The sequence below is a fragment of the Ambystoma mexicanum genome, chromosome 2q, assembly GCF_040938575.1.
Source record: "Ambystoma mexicanum isolate Mex_15411 chromosome 2q, UKY_AmexF1_1, whole genome shotgun sequence".
In the NCBI taxonomy this organism is placed as follows: Eukaryota; Metazoa; Chordata; class Amphibia; order Caudata; family Ambystomatidae; genus Ambystoma; species Ambystoma mexicanum.
This window is the reverse complement of record NC_090924.1, coordinates 68,679,116-68,700,871: the sequence shown is the minus strand read 5'-3', so window position 1 is coordinate 68,700,871 and position 21,756 is coordinate 68,679,116. Positions and strand designations below refer to the sequence as shown.

The following is a 21,756-nucleotide window of genomic DNA, read 5'->3' as shown; positions in this document are numbered from 1 at the left end:
AGGTTGTCACTGGGCATTCAACAAGAGAAGTTGGATCTTCAAATGGGAATTCATGTTAAAGCAGAGTGGGCAAGCTTCTAAAAGTTCATATATTCTACAGCAAATATATTCGCGCCTTGAAACACCTTTGTATGGGTGCGATACAAATAAAATATCCTATCATATTGGTAGGATTGAAACATGCAGGGTTACTTACCAGGGGTCTGCAGCTTTGGAATACTTTTAGGAGGACTCATTGTTGACAGCGGCTGGGACAAAGGAACAAACACTGGTAGATCATCCTCCTCTCTATCCCAATCCTCCCATAGGTTTGTATTTAGAAAGCTCAACTTGCTGTTTTGCAGAGCACTTTCATGATTCAGAAGGCCAGAATTATTGTGGCAAGTACTTTCTTTAGCATGCTTATCACCAGTTAGATCCATGTGTTTGACTGGACTTTTCCAGTGATCGATTTCCGCCTCACCAACTCTACTATGTGGGCTTTTGGATGCTGTAGATTTGTGGTCCTCTTGCCTGAGCGTGTCCTTCCCAACTGGTGTCAAATATTCCATGTCCCAGCCGTCATTATCAACAGGGATTGGTAGCTCAAAGTCCATCTCCACACTGCCACTTGAAGGTAGAGGAACTACTACATGGTCACCGTGGCAATTGTCCACCTCAAAGGCACTGTCATCTGACGGTTCCGTCTGCTGCGACAGCTCAACAGGATGGACTTGAGTAGGTGAGCATACCATTTCATGTGAGTTGTTGGCCCTGTTGTTGAAGTCAGGAGGGTGCAAGCTTGAATAAACAGGGGAAATAGCCTCAGAATTTGGAGGAGATGTCACCATATTTGAAGTCTCTATAGACATTGCCTGTGTTGTAGGGTCTCTATGTAAAGAATGGGAAGAATCCTCTTCATTACCCTGGGCTGTTAGAGAAGATCTAAATGGCACATTTAATGCTGTATTGAACATATTTGTTGTCAAATTATTCACACAGGTACTACTGCGCTGTTCTACAGATGAAGCTTTAAAAAGTGGTTTGCATTTCTGACTCAACCAGGATAGGTTTTGAAAACTTGTGGTGTGGGACAAGCAATCCTTGCTTCTGCTCAAGAGGGGAGTGGCTGGCACTAGCCATGACGTCTCTGCGCTGCTACATGTTTCCTCATGGCTCTGACAATCATCACAGCTGAGATGCAGTTTAATTTCACTGCTGGAGCAACCATCTGAATCAGGGTTTCCGTTACAATGGGCCTTGCTTGCAAGGCCAGATATACTTTTGTCTACATCAAAATCAAAAACCGAAGGAGCTTCAGGCTCCACTGACTTAGGACCCTGCTCAACTTTCCCAATTGAAGATGCAGATTCTAAAGTGTTTTTATTTATATCACAGGGAGAGTGTGAAGAGGATTTTATTCTATGCTGTTCCAACTCAGTTTCTTCATCGGAATCCAGTAAAATAATAATGTCATTGTTTGTTGATGAGGAAGAGTGTTTTTGGTGACTGACATTGAATGATGAGACGTGATGGTTAGTGCTTTGCCTGCTTAAGTCATCGGATGGAGACTTTGCTGGACTGTCTGAATCTAGTTTCATTTTTGTTGTATAACTGAGGGCAATACCCCTTACAGCCCTTTTCAGCTCAGAGACAGCCTCAGCAGAGAAGAGGGAACCATCAATTTTCTTTCTGATTCTTTCAAGGGATGATAAAGGGGAATGCTGCCTTTGTGGGGTCACAATGGATGGGAGTGTTTTGCTTTTATCAGGAGATGGAAATAGCAAACATGGGCTCTGTGGGGATGATTGTTGTAACACCTCTGTAATGTCCTCACATAGAGGTGAAGACTGCTGCAGTGGATGTCTCTTAGATGGAGGTGTCCTGCTTCTATCTAATTCAGGAGTCATGGAAGGCAAACATTGACTTTGTGGGGATTTTTTAAAGAGTGCTGATGTGATTTTACCGGGGGATTTAAAAGGTGATTGTTTTCTCTGGGATAGTGGAGCCTCATTTGGGTTGGAAGTTTCTGGTGGCAGACCGAGGGCTGGAAGGGCAGTGCTGGTTCGGCCGATCTGAAGACTTTTACAATGACTAGCCTCTGACGGCATGGTTTCCTGCAGTTCGTCGAGGAGGAAGGAGGAATTGGACCTCTCGCATGATTTTTCATTAACTAGTAATCCCTGAACACTTTTTCCATTATCTGCCTGGGAAGGCTCCATGTATTCACCCCAAGTATCTGAAAATAAGCGATTGTAACTGTCATCTAGTCCAACATGACTGTATCTACTTGAAGAAGCATCTTTTAAAGAGTCTATGTCATGGTCATCTCCGAAAGCATGTCGTGATAGGGAGGCCATGTGCTCATCTACTGCGTTCTCCACTGCCTTCGATAACATGCCCTTTTCTTCAGGCCTGAGAACAGTTGATTCGGTTGCGTTGGCACACCTAGACTGGTTGCTCTGCTGTGCTGCTTGAGCACTTCTGCAATGTGCATTTTCTTCAGTGGCCTCCATGTGAAATTCTGAATCTTTAAAAGTAGAATCCTGTTGAGCACTGAACAGATTCTCCTGGTCAAGGTTCTCCTGCTTTTCCTTCCTTTGTGCTGATGAAAGCCCTCTAGTATTGATTGTGTAGCCTGATTTAGACTCAATATTTTCATTGTTCTCTGTGTCACTGTCCAGAGCACCTTCTGTATCCTCTTCAGAAGCATAAGTGGCAGCCTTCCGCTGAGTAGCAGCAAACTCATAGATTTCTTCTAGCTCTTCCTCATCAACATTATCATTCTCCTGCAAGCTTGCCTCTTCATCCGGACATTCTGCTTCTAAATCTGCCTGCACCTCCTCATCTTCATCCACCCACATAGACTTCAAGAGCTCCTGGAAGTTATCTTGTCTGTTTTCTTCATTGTTTTCCTCCAAGTCAGAAAACAGTTCAGCCTCAGAATTCAACCCGTCAGTGTCTGGGTTCAAAAGGTGCTTGTTTTCACAGATACTGAGAAGCTCACTGACACCAAATCTGTAGAGAGAAAGAAGATTTTAAACTTTTTCAGATACTAGCTGGTCTTCTAATACAAATATTTCCGTAGGAATCTTTGATATCACATGATCTTTAACCCTGATTACTGTGGGTAATTTCAATGACTTAGAAAAAGCAAGTGTAAGATTAATCAGGTATAATAAAACGTACTACAGCAGACAATACTGCCTCATTTGCCGAGGTACTCCTGTAATATGCCAAACGCACCCTCAGGTGTCCAGATAGTGACACCATATGACAAACGTTACCTTGTTTGCTCAGGCGTTGCCATCATTTGGTAAGTGAAGTCTCATTTATTGAAGTACCAAAACATGTCAACATCCCCAACTCTTGAGGTGCTTGTCCAGTCCTCTTTTTTTTTGCTCCAGGGAACTCAACTACTGTTTCTCACATTATAATTCCAGGACTACAAGTCACAGAACGCAAATAAAAAATGTGTTCTGGATAAGCAACTCCCAAATGGAATGGGACATGTGGCATTTAAGTGGCACAGCGTTCTGACACCCCATTATGCCGCAAACTCCTCCATTATGGAACTTTCTGTGATCTGCTGTGTGCGTCAGGCAAACTGACGACAGGCTTCCTATGTTCTGCACTATCAAATGCAGTCTGCAGGAATTGCTGTATAAATGTGCTACGGTTGCGATGTGCAAATTATTTGGGGTTACCTCCTACACCTGTTGTAATAGCTTTTGGAACAATCATTATGTTTTGCCTGGAGATTGTCTGGCCTCAAGAGAAGCTGAGGATTTTTCAATAGGCAGATGCTTCTCGAAGGGCAGTATGAGATGGCCAGAGTAAATCGCAATTTAGGCTGATTTTGATACACAGAGATGGAATTTTGAAGATTAGCATGCGCCGCATCTACTTAGTGACGCCACTAACCATCCCCTCCTAAAACAAACCTCACCACTCTGCATACACTCCTCAAACTCTGAACTAAAAAAAAAAACATACCTCTACAGCACAACAAACCACACACACTTCACTGCACCGCAACAACAAAACAAACCACACATAGCCTTGTACAACAGCACATGACGGCTACCAACCGATAAACACACGTAAGCTCAGCGAACAGGGTAGAGCAAACTGAAGCTGCCAACAGCACATCACAGCTCTCTTGCTCGTTTCTCCTGCTCAGTCCTACAACCGTACCCCTCCCTCACCCTCATGCCTTACAGATATGCCAGGACACCAAGGAACCACACAGGTGGTGACAGTGCGCAATATAAGAACCTTTAACATAACATAGGCACATGGCTCTGCCACAGCCCTTCAGATTTTTAAGGAGCACCAGTTCGATAGGCAACTTTACCTCTGGGTCTGGCTAATTGATCCGGATAAGTCTTCTGCTTATTAATCAGAACAATAGTGTATGGCATGATGTGGCAGAGAAAGCAGAAGCACAGCTTAAAAGACTTTGTATCAATGTACACAAGTTCAGTAATGTTATTTTTATTGCCACATGTTTTGCACACATCTGCCACTAGTATGGCTTCTGTAAGGAACTCATGGTGGCAAAAGTAAAGACAGACACAAGTGATCCCGGTTCAAGGGTGTTTATTGAACAATGAATGCAGGGTGGACAAACACCTAAGCTAAACCTAAATCTAAGATGGGAACAAGCATCGGCTATCAAATGAAAAATAAGGCAGTCCTAGTGGCGTTGTGTCAAAATAAAACGGCATATACTAAGAAAAACCTACTGCCAAATCCATACAACTAATTACAGAAAGAGTGTGGGATATGGTATCAAAATAAAGAAAACAAATGATAAATCAGGATGTGATTGGCTTGAGATCTCCCTTCCCTGTGTTTTTAGCACGGGACAACGTGGGACTTGGAGCACAGCACACGCTCGAGCCTTCCCGGCACGAGCTGACAGTTCCGATCCAGTTGGCACAGCACATGCTCGAGCCTTCTAAGGAGAAGTTGACAGTTCCGTTCCAGCTATCAGGTTCTTCGAGGGTAAAGTCTTGTTTCAATAAAAAGTCTCTTTCCTTCGAGTCCTGATGTATTGAACAAACAAACACAAAGTTCTGCTTCAAGTAGGCTTTGGGTGACCACTTCACCCATGGGTCCCCCTCTTCCGAGTGCAGACCCTTCACAATATTGCTTTTAACGATATCACAAAAAAAGTTATTTTCTTATTGATATATCTGATATGATGTGACATTTATAACACGCCTGTATACAAGTTTTTCTAGGCGTGACAAGACAAGGAGGGGCAAACGAGAAAGGACAAAATAACGATCTTACTAGGCCTTGTGTCATTCAGATCGTGCAAGTGCGGGGAAGAGGGAAGGAGAGAAGTGCCAGGGGGGAGGGGAACTGCAGTTAACTTGAACTTTACTTTAGGTGCTAGCATTTCACCCCTGGATCCCAAATGACAAGGGGGACACTTCCCTTCCCCTTGTCTTGCAATACTTTTTGCATTTTTCACAACAATTTTTACCCCTCTTCTGGGCGCAGACCCCTTTCAATATTTTGTTAATGTTGAGCATTTTGCAGCATCTAGCAGTCCATGTTCCGGTTTATGCCAATTTTTGAATAGTTGAGCCCTTTCAATATTTGTCTCGGTTCAGCCTCCCTCTTCCAGGTTTACTGTGACTTTGCACAAAGAAAGTTCACCTTTTGACTTCCAGCAGTCTTGATGTCTTTTCAAACAATTCTCATGGACATCCCTCTGCCGGGTCACTCTTGTCAACACTCTGTTTTTCGGGACTTCAGACTTCGCCCCTCTCATCAGCATCCCTCTAACAGGCTCACTCTTGCGAATCTTAATGGAACACATTTCATGTATTAATGCTCATCATGCGGGATTCCCTTCCCTTAGCTTTCTCAATAATTTGTCGGTCCAAGACTTTCGATTGTACAGGTATTTTGCTCGACCTCCCACTTTGACCGATCTTGGCGGTTATCCTACACCCTTCTTGTATCTGTAGTCGTAATCGAAATGGGATCGACCAGGGTTTCTCGAGTCAGCACCCATGTGGTGCTGGTTCCCTCTGCAGCTGGTCTTCCCTAACACTTATACACTTCTTTGAACTCTTCTTCATAAAACACTTTGCGACTTTCATTCAACACAGCCCGGTTCTTATCGGTTCTCCCTTCGACTCACTGGCTGTGATGAACTGCTTGGCTTTCCTTGGATCTGGAGTCAAGGCCGGTACCATGGTAGCAGGAGTTTCCCTCGCTCCAGCTTATCAGTGTAGACACGCTCTGTGCACCATCTACATCTGCTGCAAAACACTTAGGCTAGTGTCCAAGGCCTTACAATTCCCTCTGCTGAGGTTTCGTGAGTCTGAGTTGAAAAAGGGCAAGGTCGCATCTCTCCTTGTCAGCTTCTCGATATTTGCCGCCTTTTGAACTGCCGGGTCTGGATAGCTGTATCCCTCGCTGGTCTTGTGCTCTTCTGCCCCACCTTTTATCCCTGTAGGGAAGGGAAAGGGCCGTCAGGTGTGAGTGATTTAGGTCACTTGCCTGACTATGCCTGACCCTTGTTTTGGGACGTCAGGTAAACGGTTCTGGTGTTAGTCTGTTGTCTTCCGTGTTGTGCAAAGGGGTTTGTATCGGAAAAGGGGGTGGGGAGGCAGTGTTTTGGAATATCCTACGTGGTGGGATGGACAAAAGGTGTTGAAAGAAGGTGGATACCGTGCCTCACCCATCAGTGTCCCACTCCTACTCCCCAAGGACGCCTCATCCAGGTGATCCTCCCTCACTAGTCCACCCCCAGGAACTGGATCCAATAGCGATGGCTCACACTTCCCACAAAAAGGTTCATACATCATAGATATTTGATATAACGCTCCCAACCTTTTTAAATTGTGGGTGGTACTGATGAACCAACCTATCAATGAAAAGTATTGGTTCATGGGCATTTTGGCAGGTGTCTGAGGTAAACCAGTTCTTTTTAACAAGCAATTTGTGGACATTTCTGGTCAATTTTTTCAGGACATTACACATAGATGGGAAGGTATTTCTGCAATAAAGACTAAGTGATGGCAAAATAAACAATACCCCAAATTTATCAGGAGAGCACCACCCATTTGGATTAAAGTTTTAATCACCGTAACACTTTAAAAGAACACTATAAACAATGATATCGTTTTCTAGGCCTCAAAGATGTCTGTTTTTGAGGGGAAACAAAGTAGGAGGCAAACATCATGCCTTGGCAATAACATATGAGGCAGCATGGGCACGTCCTGTGTGTAGCATCTTTTTGTGTGCAGAAAAGGCAGTCTGCAAGCCATGTCACTTACCTGGTAGTAACCGTTTCAAGTTCACAGCCAAGAAGCCCCTTTCAGAGATAGCGTGGACTGCAAAGGTGGCATAAGGTTTCTAGTTACACAGCCCTGACCTCCGATTTATGAAAAGGAAAACACAGTTATTGCATATCCTTGTATGCACTCTGCCAAATTTTTCTGGCACCACCTCTATGCCCAGGGGCACCAGAGACATTGCCTTGACTACCAACGGGATTGCCAGGAGTTGAAGCTGCTACTCCTGGCGACCCCCAATTGATGACCTGTGGAGCAAGAGCATGGTTTAGATTAAGGTTCAAACCTGGCACATGAAATGTTAGCCATTCATACTCTATCCCCAAAAAGTTTGAGGGATTGTGCCATTAGAAACACGTGGAAGATCACACTAACATGCATATCAAATCGTTCCAGCCACGTCACCTGACAGACAAAGCTGCTACATCAGAAGCAGAGCATGTGGCGATGTCGGTGCTTGCGCAGTACAGATATCGCAAAAATGAACAGGCGGCCTCTGTAGCAACGTCGTTTAACAGTACTCTGCGGGATCTTGCATCCCCATCTTCCTCAACGAGGAAGCCTTCATCATGCACCTATTAGGGTAGAGAGAGAATAATAGCATAGTTGAAGTGCACTTCTTTCAAGCAAAGAAACTAGATTTTTGCAAACCTCTGCAAATCAAAACTCAACATTGTTGGCATTTTTGAGAAAAAACCTGTAACATAGTGGGAGATGGACAGTAGTACTTTGCGATCACCACCACCACTCATCGGTCCCCGAGTGTGGGAATACCCGAAATGAGAAAAGCTAGTCACCATATTGACTTTTGACTCTTAGTCCGACAACCCCTTCCTCTAGATTGAGGTGCCATCGTCCTCAGCAAAATCAAAACATTTTGCAAAGAATAAAAGCATAAACAGCCAAAGCTGAAGCACAGCAATGGCTGAACGTAAAGGCTGCCACCGATAAACCCTCTTAGCTTCCTTTCATATCTGTTTCATTGAACTCTATCAATGCAAGCACATACAGACAAAATATGGTGGGTAATTTAGAATAAGCACACGTTCCTTTAGGCTGACAAATATTTCCAAGAATAGATAACCCAGGAGGGAGACAGTTACCAAGACCTTGGTGAGTTTTGTCTAAGTTATCCCTCAGTGTAAAATTGCCTAAACAAACCTCAACTCAAAAGTTAACATCCGAAAGGTAGTGCTTACAAAACGATTGCTTGGCAGATAACTTCCCTTGGAAAGACACCCTTGCTCACTTGGCCCTGGATGTATGAGTATACATATCCTTCTAAGGAGCAATAACCCTAACAAAATAGTATTAAAGGATACAGTCAACAGCCCAACAGGCGATAGAAGCCTTGTTAGACTCTTTCCAATGACTGGCATGGTATAAAAATCAGAGCGAACAGGGTGTGGAAATATCATCACAGAATACTAAAGGGGGATTACCCTCAGTAACACACATCGACAATGCTTTAAAACATAGCTCCAAATGGACAGGCATTGCTGTTTCTCAAAGTCACAAAAATAGTGTATTTGTTTAAGTACTATCATCACTCTATTCTGAATTTACCTTTACAAATAAATCCCACAAGCCTTAGCATCTGATACCACACATTCATATTTGGACAAGACATCATTCGGTTGAATGGGAAGCATTCCACAATCATACTAGGCTTTCTTTTAGAAGAAAACTGGTAAGGCCAGTTATGCAATTTGATATGTCTCATCCAAAGGGGTTAAGATGGATTTCTAGAATCTGGCCTGATGGACATATTTTAGGAGGCCACCCTAGCTATGATGAAAAGGGAGCTCTGAGAGTTTAGCCAAAACCCAATCAAGGGAGCAATTGAGAGCACTCAAGGCAAAGCCTCAGTAGAGTGTCAATGTGGCCAGAGGCCCTCAATGAGTCTGCACAGTGTAGTACACAATAACTAAATTTAGACAGTTATAACAATATAGTTATTCATTTAAGCCTTTAGAAAACTCTGAAAAATGAAACTTGCAGGTAGGACTATCACACATTTCTCTATAATACAAATATACACAATCATCATTAGGTGCACTTTATAGACATCAAATAACTTAATCAAGCAATGAAGGTAGGTAATGTAGATGCAATAAAATGATGGGAACCAGTCATAAGTACAATATTCTAACTTTAGAAGTTCAAACCCTAAGATGACTGAGGCCATGAGCCCAAAGGTCACATGGTCCAATACAATGTTTATCACAGGTATGTTTTATTTATTTTTTATTGTGTTTATGTTCAAAATTAGAACTTTTACACATCAAAAAATACTTATAGTTCATTAGATAGCAAATGAAATTTAGCAATTCTAAAAAACAAATTCTTATTATATATAAATGATTAAGAGATATATTCAAACATTCAGCATTAATTCAAAATGATCCATAATAAGCAATTATAATACTAAAATAAACCAATCTCCATTCTAGTTATCGGCCAAAAGCCACATAAATAAGAAAATTAAACCGTTATCCAATGCCTTATACAGTTCATCCCACCATCTACAGATGCTTTTTAAAAATACTTTCTGGTATATCCTAATTCATCCAACATCCTAACCTCTGTGGTTACAAAGACTTCATTGCCTATACTTAGCCACACCCATAATACTTGTGCCAAATCTTCATTACTTAATGTGAAAAATCTACTCAAGAATATGATTCTAATGTCTCTTAGCAATGGACATTCCACCATCAGATGGTATAGGGTCTCTTTGGTCATTTTACAGTAGCGACACATTTATATCTACCTCCCTTCTTCTATTGGCCAAAATTTCCCCCATGGGCAAAAAGTTAAGACAGAAGCACAAAAATGGACTCTGTATACTTGTACATGGGAATTGCTTCAAATAAGTTGGCAGCATTCCCACTGGCTTTTCGATTCTAGCAAAAGTTGGATATGTTTTGTAATTTCTAACTAAGGCAATCGTTTTGATCCAATCTGTCGCCTTCATTTTTTTTTTTTTTTTTACTGCATTCGGATTTTCAAACATCTCTTTCTGATCTTTATTGGATTCCACTGAAATAGCGTCAGCTCTATTAACCATTGCCATTAGAAAGGATGATTTATTTGACTCCAATTCTTTAGCTAGGTTTACAAAAAGTGTATATGCAGTGGGTTAAAGAATTTGTGTTACTAATGTCAGAAGTTTCCAGTGGACCCCGTATTCCAATGACAACAAACCCAATTCACAGAGAATTGATGGCATCAGTGTCCCACTTGGTAAACATAGTACCTTTTTCCATGTGAAGCCCTCTACTTTTACCGATGGTATGGTTAGGCTTGTTGGGTTCACTTCCATTCCATATAAAATCTTGGGAACAACTTTCCCCAACATAGTATGTGAGCAGGGGTTTTATTGTGAACTTGCAGTATTTAGAAAGGATCTTCTTCATTTGGCAAATCAACTGACCACTTTTGTGCAGCATTCGATTCACACTATCCTCACACAATGTTTTATCAGTAACCTGAAAACCTAGGTAGATTACTTCTCTTTCCAGTGGTATCTTGATGTTGTCTACTTGCCAGGTGTATTTTGCTCGTGAAGCCTTAAAGTGGGATATCTGTATCACCTGGCACTTTTTCTAATTAATTACAAGACCATTACTTTTAGCGTATTTAGCAGTTTCTATAAGCCGACGCTGCAGCCCTACCGGAGTAAGGTCCATCTGTGCCAGGTCGTTTGTATATGCCAAACAATTTATAGCTTCTCCTCCTAGTTTAGGTGCGACCAGACCAACTCCCTTTATTGCCCTCATAAAGTGTGCCATGACAAGGTTAAATAAGCAGGTCGCAAATATACCGCCCTGTCGTAAGCCTTTGTGGGTCCTAATTGGCTATGTTAGTGCACCTTCTAGGTCTAATCCTATTCTAACCCAAGTCTCTTGATGGCTGTGTTCTAGTATTGCCAATAGATACAATGAGATACCCCATACCATGAGTTTCTTCCATAAGTGTTCCCTATCGACAAGGTCAACGGCTTTAGAGAAGCCTATTAGGGCAACAAAGATTTTTGTTTGACTACCTCTTTGGTCTTTAAGAATTTGATCTTTTAGGAGCGATAGGATCAGACCGTTTAGGGTGGTTCCCATTCATTTACGCAATCCCGTTTGCGCTTTTGGTAGGATACATTTCTCCTTTACCCAATCATTACGTTTTTCAAGGAGTAAGGGCGCGAAAAATGTTACTATCAGGATCTAACAAGGAGAATGGGAGATAGTTTAACAGAGTCGGAACAATCCCCTTTCTTGTGAATAGGTACAATTATGGACACTCTCCATAATTGTGGCATCTTTCTTTTCCTCCAGATATACTTCAAGAGAAGATTCAACAAACCTGCTCACAGCAAGGTCTCAGGAGGATAGCTCAGGGCAACGTGCTCGCTTTGGAAGCAAGACGACACCAGCAACACAGGTTCGATCGCCGGGTCCGCGCTTAGAAACCTCTGGGTATTAAGCACGTTATAAATATCCTATCATAATTCTGCATTGTTCTTAAAGACTGCATTGGAAAGACTATTAGGGCCACATGCTGCTGACAGAGGTTTTTATGATTAATGATATGATATGATATGATAGTTTATTTATATAGCGCCTATACACAATGTGTTTCAAAGCGCTTCAAGGAGGGAGGGGACATAGGAAAAATACAGTTACATTCAGCAAAAGTCCTTGAAACAATACAGAATGTAAAAATAACTATCATAATAGGCCTGTCGACATTTCTGATAGTGCAAGTGCATAGAACAAGTAAGGCAAGAGGTGATGGAAAGGAAGGAAAACAGAGCAAGCAGTAACATTACTAAGTCTGACGACAATTTACGCAGTGCAGGTGGTAACAAGAGGCGGGGTGGGAGGGGTGGGCAAGTGGACGGAGGCGGGAAAGGAGAACAAGACACGCTACTGAGCAAAAAGTCAGTGACAAATTGAAAAGTAGGGGGAGGGGGGAGGGGGAGAACAAAAGGAGGGGAGACAGACAAGCTGCTATCAAGAGTCACGGAACAGATGATAGGAGTAAGTGCTAGGAGGGGGAAATCTAGGAGGGGGGAGAAAAGGAGGGGGGGAGTAGGAGGGAAGTTAAGAGGATGGAAATGAGGAGGGGGGGTGGAGCGCAGAGCAAAAGGGGGGCAAGCAGGGTGAGGGCACATAGATACTCACGGGGGGCAAACAGAATCTCAGGGGGGGCAAACAGACACTCACGGGGGGCGGGGGGGGCACACAGATACTCACGGGGGGCAGGGGGGGCACACAGATACTCACGGGGGGCAGGGGGGGCACACAGATACTCACGGGGGGCAGGGGGGGCACACAGATACTCACGGGGGCAGGGGGGACAGGGGGGGCACACAGATACTCACGGGGGGCAGGGGGGCACACAGATACTCACGGGGGGCAGGGGGGGCACACAGATACTCACGGGGGGCAGGGGGGGCACACAGATGCTCACGGGGGCAGGGGGGGGCAGGGGGGGCACACAGATACTCACGGGGGCAGGGGGGTGCACACAGATACTCACGGGGGCAGGGGGGGCACACAGATACGCACGGGGGGCAGGGGGGGCACACAGATACTCACGGGGGCAGGGGGGCACACAGATACTCACGGGGGCAGGGGGGCACACAGATACTCACGGGGGCAGGGGGGGCACACAGATATTCACGGGGGGCAGGGGGGTGCACACAGATACTCACGGGGGCAGGGGGGGCAGGGGGGGCACAGATACTCACGGGGGGCAGGGGGTGCACACAGGTATTCACGGGGGCAGGGGGGGCAGGGGGGGCACACAGGTACTCACGGGGGGCAGACAGATACTCACGGGGGGCAGGGGGGGCACACAGATACTCACGGGGGGCAGGGGGGGCAGGGGGGGCAGACAGATACTCACGGGGGGCAGGGGGTGCACACAGGTATTCACGGGGGCAGGGGGTGCACACAGGTACTCACGGGGGGCAGGGGGGGCACACAGATACTCACGGGGGGGCAGGGGGTGCACACAGGTACTCACGGGGGGCAGGGGGGCACACAGGTACTCACGGGGGGCAGGGGGGGCACACAGATACTCACGGGGGGGCAGGGGGGGCAGACAGATACTCACGGGGGGCAGGGGGTGCACACAGGTATTCACGGGGGCAGGGGGTGCACACAGGTATTCACGGGGGCAGGGGGGGGCAGGGGGTGCACACAGGTACTCACGGGGGGCAGGGGGGCACACAGATACTCACGGGGGGGCAGGGGGCGCACACAGGTACTCACGGGGGGCAGGGGGTGCACACAGGTACTCACGGGGGGCAGGGGGGGCACACAGATACTCACGGGGGGCAGGGGGTGCACACAGATACTCACGGGGGGCAGGGGGTGCACACAGGTATTCACGGGGGCAGGGGGTGCACACAGGTACTCACGGGGGGCAGGGGGGGCACACAGATACTCACGGGGGCAGGGGGGGCAGGGGGTGCACACAGGTACTCACGGGGGGGCAGGGGGGGCACACAGATACTCACGGGGGCAGGGGGGGCAATCTCTCAATGTCAAGGGGATCAAAATTCAAGGTCCAAGGTATGCTGGTATTAGCCACTTGACCGGACCCTTCATGTACTTCTCCATTAATTATGTTCCAATGCGCAATCCATGCGGCCTCAGATACACTTGTTGATTGCATTGTACATTGCAGATGATCGATGTTATCCATCAAGGACCAAAACTTCTTAGTATCATTTTTGAGGAATACTTTCAACATCATCTCCCCTGTTTTATTATTCAGCAGATATCTATGGCTCCTTAACCATCGTTTATATGCTAATTGAACATCCTTTTTTTATGACTGATGACCCATGCTCATTCATTTTAAGCTGTCTCAGATAGTAATTAATAGTTTTTTTTATTTAGCCAGACTTCTTTGTCAAAGGCATGTTTATGCCAAGTTGTTGAGTTGAGTATTATGTTTGGTATTTCTTGGGACAAAAAGTCGCTAACATTTTCTACTGAGCAGTCGTTCAACAAAGGCCCCTCCAGTTGCTCCTTCTACATAGTTAAGCAGATTCAAATTCAATGACCCACCCTTGCATCTGTATTTCCGAATCAGATTTCCAGCTGGATTAACCATCAGATTGGAGCAATCGTCAGACGAGCACAAATATGTATAGGGTGTCCTCTTTTTTTTTTTTTTAAACATATTTTTATTGAGAGAGTAGGTCAGCAGCGAGATACAATATGAACATGTCAAAATACAGCTTGATCATTTTACAGCCTTCAATTTGGGGGAGAGGGGGAAGAGGGAGACATCACAAATCACAAACATGAGAGCAACCAGTACAAGTGTAGCAGGTATCTCAAGTCAAGGCGAGGACCCAGGTGTCACATCAGGGTCCGAGTCCAGGCCGCACAGATAGAAGCGCAGCAGTGACCAGATATCTTTGGGGCGACATGGCGTCGGAACCGACAATACAAATAATTCCTTGTCATCATTTACCATACAGAGGTCCCTCAAAAAAGCGGCTCTGGTTGGGGCACTGGAGGACTTCCAACATTTAAGAATACAACGTTTAGCAATAATACAAGCAATGTTAAATAGACGCCTCGTGGTTTCCTTTACTTTGCCTATGTCGCCCAGCAGGTATTTCAAGGGGGAGAGAGTCGCCGGGATGGCTGTGATATCCTCAAGGAGCTTCGCAACTTCCTTCCAGAACTCCGCTATTAGCGGACATGACCAATACATATGGTAAGGCCCCGCGTTGGGGGCGTCACATTTGGGGCAGGCACCTGTGCAATTTTCCACAAATTTAGCTAATCCAGCCGGGGAATAGTGTAATTGGTTTAAAACCTTGAATTGAATCAGCCGGAACCCCGCATTCATGGACACTGATCGAGTAAGTTGACAGTAGCGGGCCCAGCGGATCTCGTCTATGTGAGTGCCCACGTCTCGCTCCCAGATTTCTCTCATCGTATTGCGCGATGGGGAGTGGGTCTGCACCAATGAATATAACAGAGATCCCCTTGCTTTGACCGTCCATTGATACTATTGACCTAATGCCTGCATGGGATTGAGGTTCTTGTGGAAATGTCGGCCACTTCGCCGAGAAAGCAGCCCTCATCCTATAATATTGAAGGCGTTTAAGTTGGCCCCTCCCCACCGCTTCAGTGAATGTCGTGAGGTCACAGAACTCACCATCCGGGAACATGTCATGTAGTGTGAAAAGTTTGTTGGGGTCCCAGGATTGTTGAAGGGCTCGGTCAAATGTGGGACCAATGCTGGAGAAGTCCCACAGGGGGACTTCCGGGTCGTAGGGGTATTCGAGTCCTAGCCTCTTGTAAAGTCTGGCCCAAGCATGAGAGGTTGTGTATACTGGGTCGAACGGGCATATGTCCCCATAGCTTTGATTCAGAAGGACTGAGCGTATGTTGTTTGGGCGAACAGAGTGCTTTTCGATCAATATGTGGGGGGCAGTATCCTCCGGGTCAAACCAATGTTTTGCAAATTGCGCCTGTGCGCATAAATAATAAAGCTCGAAGTCTGGTGCCACAATGCCTCCCTGTACAAAAGGCTCAACCATCTTGTCCCAACCCATCCTGGCGGTTTTCCCGTTCCAAATAAACGTGGAGGCGAGTGATTTAAGTATCGAAAAAAAGGGTTTACCAGGCCAAAGTGGGATGTTATTAAAGTAATATAGGAGCTTGGGTAGGACCACCATTTTAAGTAGCGCAACTCTGCCATACAGGGATAATGGAAGGCTAGCCCATATCTGAAATTTGGTCGAAAGGGTTGACAACAGTTCCCCGTGGTTATGCGTGTATAACAGGGTTTTATCTCTGGCGACCATTATCCCCTAGTAACGTACCTTGGTGGGGGCAGATCTAAATCCCTCTATTTCAGTTAGGTCTCCCATGCCGTCATAAGAGGAAATATTTCTGATTTCGGAATATTGATTCTATAACCCGAGTGATCTGAGAATTCATGTATATCAGACATAATGTGTTGCACGTTCTCTTTGGGGTCACGGACATATAAAAGGGTGTCGTCAGCGTAAAGTGATATTATCTGGGGGGGGGCGGTCATCCTGAGGCCTCTGTGTGAGTGGTTTTGCCGTATGAATTCCGCCATTGGTTCAATGGTCAGAGCGAATAGTATGGGTGAGAAGGGACATCCCTGCCTGGTCCCCCTGTGTAGGTGAAATGACGGGGAGAGAGTGGCGTTAGTCAGGACCTTAGCCGTCGGTTGTGTATATAATAATCGGACACAGTTGATATAGTACTGGCCGAACCCGAACCGCTCCAGCACTAGGAAGAGGTATGCCCAGGAAACGGTGTCAAAGGCCTTCTCGGCGTCTAGTGCGACCACGGCCGCCTTGGCATCTGGGTCTATCTGTGCCATAACATTGAATAGGCGTCTTAGGTTGAGAGCCGTGGACCTAGCTGGTATAAAGCCAGCCTGGTCGGGATGAACCAGGATCGGCATGTATGGCAGGAGTCTGGTTGCCAGCACTTTTGCAAAGATTTTTGCGTCAGTGTTAATTAAAGACAGGGGTCGGTAGGACGCCATGTCTTGTGGCGGTCTACGGGGCTTCAGAAGGACCGTGATGATTGCTTCTCGCATCGATTCCGGGAGAACCCGGAGGCTCATTGCCTCTTCCCACACCTTCAGCAGTATCGGGGCTAATTCACCAGAGAATTCCTTGTATAGTTCCGCAGGGAGGCCGTCCGAGCCGGGGGAACGGCCGCTCGACAGAGTTTCTATAGCCCCTGCAATCTCCTCTGATGTGATTGGGCTGTCTAGTATGTCACGGGTTCCGGCAGTTAGTGTGGGAAGATCAATACTATCCAGATATTGAAACGTATCCTCTTTGTTTTTTGTGTCGTGGTTAGAGTAGAGGGAGGAGTAGAACTCAGTAAAAGCGGAGTTAATGTCTTGGTCTTTGTTCACCGTCTCCCCGGTCGGTGTCTGTATGCTCGGGATCGGGTTGTGGTGCCCATCAGCTCTAAGCATGTTGGCCAGGAATCTCCCAGCCTTATTGCTTTCCCCGTATCGTCGGGCTTTGGCTGGAGCCGCCATATAAAGGACCTCTCTATGGGCTAGCTTGTGGAACTCCTTCATTGTGGTATGTATTTGCGCCAGGGTTCCCTTATCCTGTGTGACGCTATACTCTGTAATAGGTCAATTTTTGTCTCGGCCACCCCCAATTCCTCACGCACCGACTTCCACATACCCGTTGATTTGCCCAGGATGGTTCCCCGGACCCAGGCCTTGAATGCATCCCACAGCGTGGCATATGTGGCAACAGAACCTAAGTTTAGTTCTAGGAACTCGGCAATCTCTACATGCAATGCTTCACATATGTTGGGGTCTCTTAGGATTGCAGGGGGCATCCTCCATCTCCTCGCCGGGGGAGAGACGTCACTAAAGTTGATGTCAAGCGATACCGGCGAGTGATCCGAAAGGGTACGGGGATGTATTTCACATTGGGAGATCGCCCCAGATAGGGATTGGCTGACGATCCAATAGTCAATGCGTGAATGGGAGTCGTGCACCGACGAGTAAAAGGTGTATTTCTTCTCACTTGGGTGTAATGCCCGCCATGCATCCACCACACCCGTCTATTGCATCAATTGTGTTACCACCAGTGCAGCTTTAGAGGGGGTTCTGGGGACAGTCGATGAACGGTCCAGGGATTGATCCAGTATCATGTTGAAATCGCCACCCCAGAGTATTTGTACCTCCCCAGCTGATGAAAGCATATCCAGTATTGTACAATAAAACTGTGGGTCATCTAAATTGGGACCGTAGGTATTAATCAGAAGCACTTGGTGCCCTGCCAATTCACCCCATACCAGTACGTATCTACCCTGTGGGTCTATCTTGCTGGACTGATATTTGAAACACATTTTGGGATGTATGAGAGTCAACACTCCTCTGGATTGTGCTGAATAGTCTGTATAGTATCTGTGTGACCCCCATCTCGGAAAGAGTTTAGTGTTAACCTGCCCAAGCGCGTGTGTTTCCTGCAAGAAAAGAATGTGAGGGTTGTGACGTGTGATGTACGCCGTGATATTCCTTGCCTTAATCGGGTTATTTAACCCCCGGACGTTCCAGGAGAGGAGCTTAACACTCAAGCCCTTATTAACCTGTGTCATGGTTGCACCTGAGACTAGGCATACATCCATGCTCCCGCCCCTGTCGCAGGGAGGATGGGCATCCCGCTGCAAAACCGCTCTCTAACTTAACCATTGTAACAACCCTAAACATGGGTTCCCCCAACAAGCCCGGTATTTCGGACTTCAACACCCTGTTCCACTCCCAACCCCCTCCCGCATCATCAACCCCAACTGGACGATGTACCCCTAAAAACATAACCTAGGAACACTCCTGGGGGTGTGTGCTGCACTCGCAAGACCGCCGGTCCGGGAAGTCTGCACAGCTCCATTCCAACAAATAATTACCTTCAGGGCCACCCTGCGGGCTTCAATTTAAGACTTTATAGCAGTGTGGCATAAGAAAAAAGAAAAGGATATCAACCCGCGGGGTCGTCGGGTTCCACCGCGCCCCGGGGTGGGAGGTTCTGGTTCCCGGCCCGTTCTCGGGTCGGTAGAGGAATGGAGGCTTCCACGTAGAGCATGGCTTCGGTTGGATTCTCGAAAAAATGAGCCCTGCCTCCGTGCTGAATCCTCATTTTCGCCGGATAGACAAGGGAGTACGGGACCTGTCGCAGTCTCAGTTGTCTCTTGACGGGCTCATAGGATCTCCTGAGTGATTGCACATTGTTAGAAAAGTCCGGATATACGTGAATTCTATTGTTTTCATAGAATAGGGTGCCCTTCTCCCTGGATATCCGCAGGATAGCGTCTCTGTCCCTATAATTTAGAAGGCAGGCAATTATCGTACGAGGTGGATCTCCAGGCCTAGGCGGAGGTGCCGATGTACGGTGTGCCCGCTCCACTAGGAAGTGGTCCGAGAAGGAATCGGGGCCCAGGAGTTCCTTCAGGAGGGCCTCTACCTGACGTTCCATGGCCCCTCTGCCGAAAGTCTCAGCCACCCCAACCAGACGGATATTGTTCCTCCTAGAACGGGATTCCAAGTCCTCGCATTTGGCAAGGGTTTTCCGGAGGTCCCCCTTCAGCTGGGCAATGTCGCGGCCATGTTGTTGTATCGAGTCTTCATTAGTAGCGATCCTGCCTTCGGCCTCAGTAATCCGTGTGCTTTCCTTGTCCACCCTTGCCTTCAAGGAGCTAATTGTTGCCCCTATGTCGTCCAATTTAGTGTTCACCGCTAGGAAGCCATTCTGCACCATGGCCATCAATCGGTCCACCCTCTCCTCCATTGGCAACTCAGGGTGACCATCCTCTTGCTGCGACGGGGGCGCCGCGGACCCGCTGGGCTGGGAATTGGCGAAGGAGTCCATGGGGCCCGTTTTCTTGGGGCGTGTTCCCTTCTGCTCGTGTCGGCCCATGTGTAGACCCAGGCAGACCGCGTCTTCCAGCGCCCTCCGCCCCGTCCGCCCCAACGTGTGGCTCAGACTCTATACGGGGTTGATGGTGAGCCCCCCCTTATCGTGCAGGAGAGGCGTTCAAGGAAGGGTTGTCCTCTCCTCAGCAGATCCTCCCTCCTCGTGCGTTGCCCCACTAGTTCTTACTTGTTCTTAACGTTCGTCCTCACTTGTTCTTAACGTTCGTCCTCACGTGGAGAGGCCTTCCACCAGCAGGAGATATCAGGGGGGCCAAGGCGGCTCCGCAGGCACGGGGGTCGGAGCACGATGGCTGTACACCACGCGGCCTTGACCGGGGGATTGCCGCGACCGCCGCGCCCAGCACGCAGCAGCAGTGTATACTGGCGCGTAGCCCTCACATCCGCCGTTAGAGACAGTCCATCATATCAAGGAGTTTGATCGAAGCGTGGCCTCTCCAACTCAACCCGGCCCCTCCCCCTGCGGCTCCAGGGGAGGATCGCCCGGAACTCGCGGGCGGCCAGTGTCTCAGCCTCCGTCCGCAGGATCTTCAAGACGGTGTATCTTCGACGCGGTTCAGCGGACCGGCACACATTTTTCCCAGTATGTGCACACAGTCTTACGCCTCTGGACAGTGCGCATAGTTTGTTCCGCGGACGGCCCTAAGGGAGGATGCGTATCTTGAAGGATTTATAGAAGCCGGAGCTCTGGGACTAGGCGGCCATCTTGGATGTGCGCAACAGCGCCCCCCTAGGGTGTCCTCTTTTTAATTAGGGGCTCGTTGGGAGAGGACTCAGTAACATGTCAAAAAAAGCAATGTCCACAACAAGCTACCTACTAATGTCGCATTCACATGAGGCAGGAAAAAACAACTATCATGTTTAGGAGCAAAGATCAAAGAAGAAATGGTCGGAATTTACAAAAATATATCAGATATAATTTTTTAACACATGATAAAACTGGACAGAAAAAGTAGTGCCCATTAATAAAAAAACAATAACAAATGACATGAATATTGAATCCATGCCAGACGATTGCTGGAGAACAACAGTTACAGGTAAGTGACTTGTTCCTTCTCCAACATGGGGTCTGGCATGGATTCACATGCTCATGAATAAGAGAATATATAGCAGTACACACATCCACAACCACGGGAGGTGGCAACAGGCTCAACATTAAGCAATACAACAACTCAACATTAAGCATCTCTTACCTCCTCACCAGGCTCACCTTAAGCGAACAGGTTGCGCAGCACTGCTTGGCCGACCCTGGACTCCTCCCTGGAGTCCCGATCAACGCAGTAGAATCTTGTGAAGGTGTGCGTCGACCTCCACGTCGCAGCCCTGCAGATGTCCACACCAGACAGGAACGCCGTGGTAGCAGCGATCGCTCTGGTCGAATGGGATCTCGGACCGCCGGGCAGGGGTCGGTTTGCCAACCGGTGACAGTGCATGATGCAGCCGGAGAGCCATCTGGAAATGCAAGTCTTCGAGAGAGCCTTCCCTTGATTCACAGTCCCAAAGTTCACAAACAGCTGTGATGTCTTCCGAAAACTCTTCATGCGGTCCACGTAGAACTTCAGCGCTCTAGCTACGTCCAGCGAGTGCAGAGTCCTTTCAGCCATCGACGAAAAGGAGACGGTAAGAAAACTGGCAACACCAAGGGTTCGTTGAGGTGGAAGTCCGACGGCACCTTGGGCATGAAGGAGGGGTGCGTACTCAGCACCACCCTCGTGTCGTGAAACGTCAAGTATGGCGGCTTGCAAGATAGGGCCTGGATCTCTCCCACTTGTCGTGCGGAGGTGATGGCCACGAGAAACCCCGTCTTCCACGACAGAAACTTCAACGGTGCCGAATGCATAGGCTCAAATGGGGCCCCCATGAGCCTGGTCAGCACCACGTTGAGCTCCCACGCCGGGGCAGGGGGCCTTCACCGGTGGGAATGATCGGAACAATCCTTTCATAAATTCCTTCACCAGTTGATGAGACCACAAGGACGCCC

General features: G+C 47.3%; 1 protein-coding gene across 8 annotated transcripts in view; it reads right to left on the bottom strand.

Moving 5' to 3' along the window:
- The window catches only part of SLX4 (SLX4 structure-specific endonuclease subunit), a 785,402-nt gene that overhangs the window by 126,166 nt on the left and 637,480 nt on the right, over positions 1-21,756 (bottom strand). For all 8 annotated transcript variants that reach the window (XM_069646855.1, XM_069646858.1, XM_069646862.1 and 5 more), the window contains 2 exons: positions 7,707-7,876; positions 197-2,997 (listed from right to left, as the gene is read on the bottom strand). In XM_069646855.1, the coding sequence (XP_069502956.1) occupies positions 197-2,997; positions 7,707-7,876 (2,971 nt within the window). The remainder of the gene's footprint in view (positions 1-196; positions 2,998-7,706; positions 7,877-21,756) is intronic.